We start from the raw sequence: 13184 nt of genomic DNA, 5'->3' as shown, positions 1-13184 counted from the left end.
TGAGCATAGTGAGTTAAAGAAAATATATTATTACAGTTGATTTTAGTGGTTTGCTTTTACTTTTTTAAATGTGACTAGAAAATTTTAAATTACATGTGTTGCTTGTGTTCTGTTTCTAATGGACAAAGCATGTCTAGCATGCACTACCTTCTGAGAAAGTACATTTCATCTTTGAGTAGCTGTAACTGTTAATTTTTTACTTCCTATTTCTGTATGTATCTGAAGTTTAGTATTTGTGTTCAGAAGTTCTCATTTACTCTTTGAGACCAAAAAGATCAAGTAATTTCTCTTTTTAATATTATTATTTAATAGTTTGGGGGAGGGGAAATCCTCTCTGAGTCTTTTGTAGAGATTTGGTCTTTCCATTTTCTTAACAGCATTTGTATGGCATGGCAGGGGGTTATATCCTTCTAACCATCCTTGTTATTCTTCTCTGAACTTTATTTAGTATATGTCCCGGCAGATACTAAGAACTGAATATCTTGTAATCTTAAAATTACAGATCAGAATACATCTATCTTTTGTCTCATTCTACCTGCTACATAAGTCTGTTAATGAGACCTACAGTTAAGTTACCTTTTAGGGTAAATTAACTTTTTAGGGTAGCTAAGATGTCTCTGTTTTTTCCTTTTATACTGCTGCTGTTTTATCTTCTTCACTTTTTTTTTTTTTTTTTTTTAGTAATTAGAGGAACTTGATTGAATGGCTGAAAAATGTCTTTCCACCTTATTTTTGTAGTCTCATTTTAACTAAAAGTTTGTCTTTAAAATTCTGGTTTAGGGGTGGAGAAAAACATGGTTTAGATCCACATATTTCCATGTTAAATTTCATTTGGGTTCTCAGTGTGTCATATAAAGTTTTTGTTACCTTTCTCTGCTTTTATCATTTCCCAGTTTGACAAGTGTATCTTTCATGTTTTTATCAAAGTATTGAATGATGTTATATGGAGTTAATTAAGGATGGATCCTTGTGGTGTGTATTTCTGTTGACTTTGACATACAACTAACCAGCTGTTGATCCATCTTATTTTATAGTTTTCCAGTCTTTCTCTACCTTGCTTGTATTCACATTATAATTGAAATCTTGTCAGAATTACCTCATATAATTTTTTCCTTTACAGTCTAAAGAACTTGTCAGAAATGGAAAATAAAGAACATCTGAATATCTATTTAAAAAAATACATACTGCCCTGGCCAGTTTGGTTCAGCAGTTGGAGCATCGGCCTGCAAACCAGAGAGTCCTGGGTTCAGTTTCCGCTAGGGGCACATACCAAAAAAATAAATAAAAATACATACTGACTGTGGTGAACACGACTTCATTTTATTTCTCTGTGATGTTTTTTAATGGAAATGCTTCAGGTTCCTTAATAACTTGGAAAACAGAAAATACTATAAAACTGAATTACGTCTAAGTCCAGTTAGCAAACTAAAACGAATGTTAAAATTTGAATGCATTTTCTTTCCAGCTTTTTTGGGTAAACTTTTTTAAAAGCAGTAAGTTGTGGTGGCACATGATTACATCTTTCTTGGGTACATAAGCTAAGTCATAGGTTAGGTGTATATTTAACTTTTTCAGAAATTGCCAAACTATTTTCCAATATAGTTATAACATTTTACATTCCCATCAACTGTATAAGAACTCTAGTTGCTTCATATTCTCACCAACCCTTGAAGTGGTCACTCATTAATTTTAGCCATTCTAGTAGAATTGTAGAGATACCTCATCATGATTTTAATTTGCATTTTCCTGATGACTAATGATGTTGAGGATCCTTTTTTTTCTTTTCATTTTTTTCTTTATTGATATTAGGGCGGGGGGAGAGGGAGAGAGATAGAAACATTGATGAGAGAGAACATCAATTGGCAGCCTCCTGATGCCCCCCACTGTGGATCAGGCCTACAACCTGGGCATGTGCCCTGATCGGGAATCAAACCGGCGACCTCTTGTTGCATAGGTCGACCCTTAACCACTGAGCCACACCAGCCGGGTGATGTTGAGGATCTTAATCATGTGCTTATTTGCCATCCATGTCTTTGGTGGTTTATTGAAATGTTTTGTCCATTTTTAAGCAGGGTTATTTGTCTTACAGAGTTGTATGTTTTACTGTTGCACTATTCAAATAACTTATTTCACATCATACTTTTATCTACATATTGTCAAAAATTCTTGCCTGTCACAATGATTACTGTGCTGTTTGCCTTAATAGTGATTTTTCTGTTTCTGTTATGCTACATTTAAAAAATTGGATTCTTTTGTAAGAATCTGTTCTGTCTTTATGTATTCTTCATTTATAATTCATTCGGTTATTTGTTAATACTGGTATAGGGGCATGAATATTAATTTGATCAAGTTGTTGGATTTGACCATTGAGAACTATTTCAAGTTGGCTTCTATTCATCCTTTCAACATGCCCCATCATTTTTTGTAGTACTTCCTTCCTTTCTGGTTCATCTTGTATTTTTCTTTCCTAACCATCAATCATTTTTCCAAGGAGTCCAGGTTCTTTTTATTTGAGAATAGTATTTAGAATGCAAGATCTGAGAACTAGAAGTGGTCATTGCTCTTGGGGTATCATTGCTTCTAGGTGTCTTTACCAGATCTAGGAAGTTATATAATTATATTCATTTTATATGTATCTAAGTGTGTATAAATACTATATATGTACATATTTATTAATGTAAAAACTATGAATTCTTACTGATACACCAATTCCAATCCACTAACACAAGATTCAGTCTAGTCTTTCTCTTTTCCTTATTTGTAATTCCTTTCTCCAACAATGAAAAACCTGGCTCTCATCCACAATTTATTTCCATATTTGTTCAATTCTAATATATACATAAATGTAGTTTCAGAATTGCTGTTACACATATATTTGATTACTAAGGTATAGTATTTGTATATACTTCTTTGTCTTTAGTTTTAATATAGTCAAAATACTGTTTTTCAAAGTTACTTGTTTTTTTTTTTCTTCCCCACTCTGTTAAGTATGGTTGTGTTACTGTTGAAGTGTAAAGTTAGCTTCATTTGTTACTTCTTTTCTAGTTCATTTTGTGTTCTTCTCACATCCTGGCTGATTTGGATTATTTTTTTTTATTGGAATGTGGGAAACATTACTTTGGTATTAATAGTCAACTATATAAAACAATATGTCCAGAAGTCTCCCTCAGACTTTACATCTCTTTCTACCCTGTTCTGGGTTCCCCTTTCTACCACAGTTCCACCCATCCATATGGGTAATCAGTGAATTCACATTAGTTTCTGGTTTAGTTTTTAGTTTCTTCCTATATTTTTTGCATAAATGAGAAGATACATTTAAGAAAGGAGATAGAAAAATTATATGTGAAAGGTGACATACAGATGTTCTGTCTTCTTGTTTATCTTTTGTCTAGTTGTTCATCCATTTTTTAAAATAAAGGGTTGAAATCCACTTATTGTTGACTTGTCTTTCTACCTTCCATTTTGTTAGTCTTTACTTTGTATATTTTTGGGCTCTGTTGTTCGGGGAGTATTTGTTTATAATTGTTAAACCTTCTTGATAAATACTTGTTTTAATCAGCATAAAACATTCTTTGTGGTAAAAATCTTTGTCTTAAGTCTCTTTTGTTGCCCCCTTCTCTCTCTCTCTGTTACTTTTTCTTTCAAGCTGGTTGTATCTGTGATTCTAAAAAGTGTTTCTTGTGGGCACCATAGAGTTGAATGGTTTTTAAAAATCCATTCAGCCAGTTTTTGCCTTTTGATTGGAATATTTAATCCTGTTACACTTAACATAAGTACACGGAAAGGTAAAATTTGTATCTGTAAAGTTGTGGTTTCATTTCACCACAGGTTATTGTACTTTTCAACTTGAGACTTTTTATTTGGTTCTTTTAAATGATTTCTATCTCTATATTGATATTCTGTATTGGCAAACATTGACCCCCACCCCCCACCCCTATATATGGACCATACATTCTTGTGGGTTTTGGGTGATTTTTTTTTTTTTTTGCATTTCTTATAATTTTTCCTTGAAAACTGGAGTTTTAAATAATACAGTGTGGCAACTCTGGTCATATTCTCCTTCCCACCCCTCAGGGTTTATTGTTGCTATTTGTTGTTTGTTTAGTGACTTTTGGGCAACTAATTCTGTAAAGTCTATTTTCTTTACTATGTATTGTCATTGAAGCCTCTGGTTATCTTAGTGGTTTGGTTATCTTGTAGTATCTTTCAGGGAACCACTAGACAGGTAAAATAATGATGGTTCTTTGGGAATGGGGCTTTGAAGAAGCCTGTTCTACCTCCTCCAGTTTCAGATAGGCTGCTGATTTTGCCATTATTACCTGTTGTTGGTTTTCAAGGCTACTATGGAGCCGGGGAGGGGAGATGAGAATGGGCTGCCGTTTTTGCTAAGATTCAGTCCTTTTTATTGAATAAGCACTCTTTGGATTGCTGCACGCCTTTTGTTAATTTCCAGGGTTCTGAAGTTTATTTTGATAATTTTGCCAATTTGCTTTCAATGAAGAGAATTTTCTGAGATCTTTACTCTGCCAGTTTGTTTAGTGCCATTCCGATCTATATCCTTTTAATTGTCCAGTGTATACACAAGAAAATGTTTTAAGGTGCCTAACACTGTGCCAACTAATACAGGTTTCCTCTGCTATCAAAAAGTGGTATGTTCCTGTGAAACCTTTTATAAGCCAAAATATGTAAAGAAACAGGTACCATTATTTATATGAAAAAATGTTTGAGTGTTTCCAGACTCCCAAAATTACCTCTAACAAATCATACCAAATAATACTTAATTATGTCATTTTATGCTAAGTGTAACACCCTTACGAGCTCTTTTTGTTTCTTCTAATACCTTAGGATACATCTTGCTAACAGATGTACAAAATACATTGAGATAAAATAGATTTCCTAACAGACAGTTCAAAGCTATGGTGGCTTGATGTTGGGATGGAGTGTTTAGTTCCCAGAAAAGGAGCTTCCTACTCTCGCACTGCTTGGGGTGTGCACTGCCTGTTTAAAGGTTTGTTGTAAAACAATCACCAGATGCTGTGCCCCAACCTTTTTTCCCCCCAAAAAATCAAAAATCTTTGGATTTCTTTTGGTTAGTGAAAACTATGGTACTAATGTGGGTCTTTGTGAAAGCGAAGTGGCGTATGTGAACTTTCAAAAAATGGGGGATGCCTGTAATAGTTCTTCCATCCAGTGTATTGTTATCCTATCCTTCTAAAACTTTTCTTTTAATGGCTGCATAGGGTTTTAACATGGGAGTACCATACGATATTATTTGTTTCACTTATTTTGGTAACTTGGTTTTTACAGCTTTTCACTATTGTTGAATATTCTTTTATCTAACATACTCCCAAGATTATAAGTTTGTGGAAGTGGAATTTGTTGAGGCTGAGAGCATGAAAACTTAGGCTTTTGGTCTGCATGCTCTTCAGGGAAGTGTTTTAAATTTTATTCCACTAGTCATGTGGTACAGTTCCTATTTCCCCACATCCTCACCCAATATTGGGTACTACTTACTATTCATTTCAATTTGCATTCTCCAGTAGATCTTTTGGCAACAATGAAAATGTTCTACATCTATGAAATGTTTATTTAATATGATGGCCACTAACTACCTTTGGTTCTTGATTGCTTGAAATATGACCATGATCATTTCTAAGTGAGATGTGCGATATTTCAAATATTATTACAAAAAAAAAATGCAGAATAATGAATAATGTAAAGTGAGGCATAAAAATTTTTATATTGATTGCATGTTTACGTGATATTGTATATGTATTAGGTGAAATAATATACATTATTCGAGTTAATTTCACTTTTTTGTTGTTAATCATCATTCAAGCATATTTTTTTCCATTGATTTTTAGAGAGAATGAAAGGGAGGGAGAACGGGTGGGAGAGGCAGGGAGGAGGAGAGGAGAGAAACATCGATGTGACAGGGACACATCCTGCATGTACCCTGACTGGGGCAGGGAATCGAACCTACAACCCAGTTACAAGCCCTTGGCTGGCAAGTAAATCCACGACCCTTTGGTACGCAGGCCAACACAATAATCATTGAGCCAAACTTGCCAAGGCAAAGTTAATGTCACCTTTTAACTCTTAACTTCCTTAATGTGCAACTAAAATATTTATGTTTACTTATGGGATTCACCTTATATTTCTATCAGACAGTACTGGTTTAGACTCTAGACCATTCTCCCTTTAAAGAGCCCTACTTTGCCTGGCCAGTGTGGCTCAGTGGTTGAGCATCGGCCCATGCACCAATAGGTCACCGGTCTGATTCCCAGTCAGGCCACATGCCCAGGCTGTAGCCCAATCCTCAGTGTGGGGCATACAGGAGGCAGCCAATCAGTATTATCTCTCATCGATGTTTCTGTCTCTCTCTGTCTCTCTTTTCCTCTCTCAAAATCAATAAATAATAATTTTAAAAAAAAGTAAAGAGCCCTACTTCTTAAAGCCTGTGCTGTTTGACAGCAGCATTTTCTCACCCTTCTTAAATTTGTCAGTTATCACATTTTTATTTTCTCCTGATTCATTAAAGATGGCACTGAACATTCAGTTTTCCTTTCTGCCTTGAGTTCTGTCATCCTTCTGGGGCCTTTTTAGTGCCTGTGTGTAAAACTCATTCAATAATTTAGCCTCATGGTTTTGGATTGTACTTGAGCCATCATTTTAATGGCTACACTTTGCCATCATCTGGAACTTATGTTCCACTTCTAAAATCTAAATTTTATGGACCATTCTAACCACATTTCACATTCTTTTAGCTATCTCACTTTCTTCCTATCTTTCATTCTTGACCCTCTTCATTTTAGTCACGGAAATGCTTCAACTGTACTTGTCAGCTACCTTAATTACTTGTACTTTTATACACCCTTTCTGTAAAATAACAATTTCAAGTGCATCCTCAGCCTGTTGGCTTATGCTTGAGTTACTAATTACTGCTGGAGAAAAAAAATCCCGTGTATACATTCACACAGACTTGTAGTCTTCAGCCTTAACTAATGGACAGAATTTCTTGACTGCTGGCTATATATTCCTAGCCTTTCTCCCTGTTCTTGTGGTTGCTGATTCAAATGTTTTTTTTTAACTTTTTTTTTTTTTAATCCTCACCTGAGGACATTTTCCCATTTTTTGTTCAGATAGAGTGGGAGGAAGAGAGAGAGAGAAACCTCGATGTGAAAGGGACACATCGAGTGGCTGCCACCCGCACAAACTGCAACTGAGGTACGCGCCCTTAATTGGGAACCGAACCCTGGTCTCTCTGGACCGCAGGCCGACGCTCTAACCGCTGAGCAAAACTGGCCAGGGCGCTGATTCAAATCTTTACCTTTTGAAATTGTCTTGTCTCCCCTCCCCATTCAGGATTAGGAGGTTATTTTATTTCTGATGTTTACAGAAAATCACTTCTTTACTTCAGAACATTATCTATATCCTAACTTACCTTCCTTTTTCCAGCCAGTTGTCTACTTGATTGTTTTCTGTTAATATTTCAACAAGTTAAACTATTCTTTGTTTTTTATTCTTAAAACCCTGCCTTGACCCTGTGTTGTCTTCTAGCTTCCACTTCTTGCTCTTCTCCTCACAAGTAAGCATGCAGAAAAGAATTGTTTATACTCACTGCCTACAGTCATTCACTCTTATTTACTTCCAACCTGCCATCTTTCCACTGCTCGGACAATTGTCCTTGATAATATGTAGATTCTTCTGTATCCAGAGCATTTGGTACAGTTGATTATTTCTTGAAGAAAGAGGCCACTACAACTAACCTCCTTGAACTTCTGTGAACTACTTTCTTTAGGGTTCGTCTCTCTAGGTTTGTGTAGGTGGCGGTGGTGTTGGTCGTCATCGTCGTATTTTGGTATTGATTCTGGCCTACTTCCTATCTTATGTACTGTTTTTGGATTTATACCCTTGGCCTTCATACCATTTAAATGTTGACTGCTTAAAATGTTAATATCTGCCTAACCTAGACATTTTTAGAACTTCTAACTTTTATGAACACAGCTACTTACTAGACCTGTGCCTGCCCAGAATTCAGTTATCACCTTAACCACAGATGATTGGTGCCTTTCACAATTGATACCATCATTCATCTAGTTGCTCAAATCTAAATTCAGAAATCTCAGTCTTACTTTCCCTGCCCCCAAGTTAGTTACAGACACCTGTTAGTTCATCTCAATAACTAACCCCGAACTGTCCAATAGAAACTAATGTAAACCACATATGTAATTTAAGCTCTTGTAGTAGTCACATTTAAAAAAATAAAAAGAAACAGTTCATATTAACTTTAGTATTTTATATAACCCAGCATATCTAAAATTTCATTTTAACATGCAATCAATATAAAAATTAAGATTAAAAAAATTTTTTTCCTTAAATCTTCAAAATTTGGCACGTACTTTTACACTTACAGCTTATCTCAGTTCAGACTAGCTAAATTTCAGATGCTCAATAGCCATTTGTTAGGGGCTACCTTATTGGACATTAGAGTTCTAACATATTTCTCTTCATCCCCACTGCTTCTCTCTTGGTTCAAGTCCTAATTTTTTCCATGGGCTACTACAGCAGCTCTTGGTATTGCTACCATTCTCTCTTTCAGTTCGTCCTCAATATTTTTTTAGTGGTAATTTTCTAAAATATGAATGCAAATCTGCGTATGTGAACTAGTGTATATAAGAGATGGTAGGAATTTAAGCAAGTGCTATCTATGTGTATGATATAAGGCTTTTGTTAAGACTAAGTAGTAGCCCTGGCCAGTGTGGCTTAGTTGGTTGGACTTTGGCCTGGGCACTGAAAGGTTGCTGGTTCAATTCCATCAGGACACATGGCTGGGTTTTGGGCCCAATCCCCAGTATGGGGAGTACAGGAGGCAGCTGACATATGTTTTGCTCTCGCATTGATGTTTCTCTCTCTCTCTCTCCCCCTTCTTCTTCTCTCTAAAAATCAACAACAAAAAATATATATACACCCATCTATATATTATATATTTTTTTATCCTCACCTGAGGACATTTTTCCATTTTTGTTCAGATAGAGTGGGAGGGAGAGAGAGGGAGAAAGAGTGAGAGGGAAACATCAATGTGAAAGGGACACCCCAACCAGGGCCGGGGATGAATCGCAACCAAGGTATGTGCCCTTGACTGGAATCTAACCCAAGGCTTATTGGTCTACAGACCGACGCTCTAACCACTGAGCGAAACCGGCCAGGACTACAAAACTGTATTTTTAAAAAAGAATACTGTACTTTACATTATTCATTATTCTGTATTATTTGCTTTTGTAATAATCTTTGAAATATTGCACACCTCAGTAGACAAATAAATTTATGAATTAACATCTCTTCCTTTCGTAGTGTGTATTTTTTAAAATTTAGAATTACTTAAATTTTAGGAGAAAAAATTATTTTTGTCAGTGTGTAAAACAATACACAATATACCTTTGTTTTAAAACCTAAATGGGTACAGATTGCACTTGAAGTTATTTAGGAAAGACCGAATGTTTATCTTGGAAATTTAAAGTTATTGCTATGAACCTTGGATATTTATAGCCTGTAGTTTTTTAAAAAAAATGTTCTTTATTGACTTAGAGAGAGAGAGAGATCGATGAGAGAGAACATTGACTGGCCACCTCTTGTATGCCCCCCACTGGGGACTTGGCCTGCAGCCTGGGCATGTGCCTTGACCAGGAATTGAACTGGCAACCTCCGGGTGCATAGGTCGACACTCACCCACTGAGCCACACTGGCATGGCTGATTTTTTTTTTTTTTTCAATCACAATAGAATTCTGGTCGTATTAAAGTAATTTGGACTGACCTTTTTATTTCGTAAAAATGGGGGAAATTGAAGATTTTTTAAGTAGATCCCACAAGGAATAGACTTCAGATTTTTATTTTGTCAGGTTTACAACACTCCTTTATTAATTCTGTTGTTGTTACTGAAAAGCATATTTAGCAGTTTCCAAAATAAGTTGCCACTTCTCTCTTTTGGAAAAACATTTTTTTAAAATTCTCACCCAAGGACATGCTTAGAGAGGGAAAGAAGGAGAGAAACATCGATGTGAGAGAGAAGCATTGATGGGTTGCCTTCCCTACGTGCTCCAGGTATATGCCCTGACCGGGAATTAAACCAGTGACCTTTTGGTGTACAGGACAATACTTAACCAACTGAGCCACTCTGACTGGGTTCTTTGGGAAAATTTATTAAAGCAAATATTAATATCCCAACCTTTTAAATGATAATGGGATTTTAGGTGTAATGATTTTGGTAACTTTATCTTTGGAATAGAAACAAATGGCAAGGCACTATATAAGTATGCTTAAAGATTCTAATAATCTAACCATTGGAACTTGTTTGAAGCATCTTATCCTTGAAATATAATTGGTTTCTAGGAATAAGGTTAAATATGTTTAACATTGAAATTATTGGATGTTGAGTTTATGTTGACTTTTACACAGGCAGTGAAACAAAAGCAGTGGAATTGTTGTAGTTTGATTTTCTTAAATATGAATTTTCACATAGAGATTTGGTATCTCTGTAACTAAAAGATTTTGTAAATATATGCTTTTAGAAAACATGATTTGATAACTGATTCTTGTTATGTAACTGATGTTTGAAATCAAATAATATTCTTAAGACCTAAAGGTATTTTAGTAAATATACATATATCTATATTCACATGCTTATAAGTGTCACAGTTATATCACTCACACCTAAAAATAATGTTACTGTATTCAGAGATTATATTTCATACTGGCACTGTAAACATTTCATTTGTGCAGGAAAAGAAGCAGTGGGTGGTTACATCTTGTGAATTACAGAGTGTGGTTGATTTTAGAATTTGGGGTAAAGAAAGATTCTTATGACGTATGAAAGGTCCGTATGTGCGTCTTTTCTTTTTGTGCACATTTTCTTCCTCTGAAAGTGTATTTTAGTCATTCAGCTTTTAATATCTCCCATGTATCAACATTTTGCTAGGAATATAGAGATGAATATGACATGGTTCTCGCCTTTTGAAAAATCAGTTATGCAGCCCTGGCCAGTTTGGCTCAGCGGTTAGAGCATCGGCCTGTGGTCCAGAGAGACCCTGGTTCGGTTTCCGCTAAGGGCACGTACCTCGGTTGCAGTTTGTCCCCGGCCCTGGTTGGTCATGCGGTTGGCAGCCACTCAATGTGTCCCTTTTACATCGAGGTTTTTCTCTCTTCCTCTCTCTCCCTCCCACTCTATCTGAACAAAAAATGGAAAAAAAGTCCTTGGGTGAGGATAAAAAAAAAAATCAGTTATGCAGAGACTCACAAGTAACATTTAATTTTAAAATAATTTAATTTAAAATACAAAATTATTGCCCCGGACGATTTGGCTCAGGGGTTAGAGTGTCGACCTGCGGTCCAGAGAGACCTGGGTTCGGTTGCCGCTAAGGGCACATATCTCGGTTGCAGTTTGTCCCCGGCCCTGGTTGGGTTGTGCGTGTGGCAGCTGCTCGATGTGTCCCTTTTCACGTCAATGTTTCTCTTTCTCTTTCTCTCTCTCTTCTTCCTTCTCCCTTCTCTATCTGAACAAAAAAATGGAAAATATCCTTGGGTGAGGATTAAAAAAAATAATAATAAAATATAAAATTATTTACAATGTTTTACAGTTTTGTGCAAATTGTCTAATCTCAACCTAGTCACTCTTCTTCACTGTGTTACTGAGACTTCACTGTGTTAACTCTTATCCAAAGTTACCAGTAGCCTTCTTATTTCCAAATTTTATGGTTACACCTTTGGTATTTCATTTGACCCTTTGGTGGTGGTTAATACAGTTGAGTGATCTTGAACCAGTGCCAGTTCCTCCTCACTGACTGATCTTTCTCACTTTCTTTAACATCTAAGGTCTGAGTGCTCCAGGACTCTGTCTAGACACCTCCTTTTATATATAGTCTCTTGTTGGGAAGTCAGAGTCCCAATACTGTCTATATGCTTAAGATTCCAAAATCTGTATTTTCAGCACCAACCAACCCTAGAATTTCTGGATTCATCTATTTAACTGCCTGCTAGACATCTCTCCTTGAGTATATAATAGACAGCTCAAACTTAGTATGTTCAAGGTTGTTTTGGATATTGGCAGCTTTGGCTCTCACCTCCCAGCCTTTTTCTTCTCTATTGTTCCCAGTGAGATATCACTAGCCATGGAGTTGTTCAAGACAAAAGCATAGGAATTATCTTTGGCCTCTTCTTCCTTCACCAATCAAATCTAGTCCATCATCAATGTCCTGACAATTTTACCTTCAAAGCATATCCTTCTTGAATCTTCCTGAATCCTCTTATCTCTTCGTGCTTCTACACTGTCTAAAGTTAGTTAGTGTACCCTTTCTTTCTTGAACTATTTCAGTAGGCTCTTTACTAGTTTCCTTATTTTTACACTCCTGCTAGCTGTGAGAGCTATCTTTAAAACATAAATCAGGTCAGGTCACACGCCTATGTGAAACCCTCCAGTGGCTTCCCATCATACCTAAAATAACATCCAAATTTCTTTTGTGTGGATCCCACATGATCTGGCCCCTGACTGGCTCCCTGACCTCATTTTCTGTCACTTATCCCCTGGTCCACAACCTCACATCATTATAGTTCATGTACCTTCTTTTTGTTCCTGGAAGTAGTAAGTTCATGCCCACTTTTAGGGCCCACCACTTTGCCTAGAATACTTCTCTTCTTTTCTTAATTCAGTCTTCAAATTATATATCAAAGACTATTCTATGAGTTGAGGATAAAGCAGTGAATAAGACAAAGGGCACAGACTCTGAAGCATCTTTCTTATACCTTTTATCTGGTGGGTTCCTTGAATATGCAGCCTATCATATTTTCTCTGAAACTTCTTCAGCTCTCCCAGATGGCTTTTTCTTTTTTGATGCCACAATTTATATAATTATTAATCTCTACCTTGATGGAGCTTACATTCTAGTTGGAGGTAGGTTGCGGTAGAGATGGCAATAAACAAGATGAGTTCAATGTATGTGAGATGATGGTAAATGCTAAGGAGAAAATCATAAAGCAGCAAAGTGCTGAGATGGTGACTGGGGTTGTATTTTAGATAAGGTGGTCAGGGTGGGCCTTGCTGTGAAGATGATGTGTGAAGAGTCAGCATCATTATAATCATCATTTCAGGTTGTGATACAACTCAAAGATTCATGTCAACAAAGAATAAAGA

At 36.1% G+C, this 13184-nt stretch overlaps 1 protein-coding gene across 2 annotated transcripts in view; it reads left to right on the top strand.

The window, feature by feature from the left end:
* Positions 1-13184, top strand: part of SEPTIN7 (septin 7) — a 91301-nt gene that overhangs the window by 10815 nt on the left and 67302 nt on the right. The window contains exon 2 of one of the 2 annotated variants that reach the window (XM_036246570.1): positions 177-181. The exons of the other annotated variant lie outside the window; for it this stretch is intronic. Coding sequence (XP_036102463.1) covers positions 177-181 — 5 coding nt within the window. The remainder of the gene's footprint in view (positions 1-176; positions 182-13184) is intronic. 2 annotated transcript variants of the gene reach the window in all.

The sequence above is a fragment of the Molossus molossus genome, unplaced genomic scaffold (genome assembly GCF_014108415.1).
Source record: "Molossus molossus isolate mMolMol1 unplaced genomic scaffold, mMolMol1.p scaffold_m16_p_7, whole genome shotgun sequence".
Lineage (NCBI taxonomy): Eukaryota > Metazoa > Chordata > Mammalia > Chiroptera > Molossidae > Molossus > Molossus molossus.
Note: the sequence above shows the minus strand (reverse complement) of the source record. Positions and strands in the feature narration are given on the sequence as shown.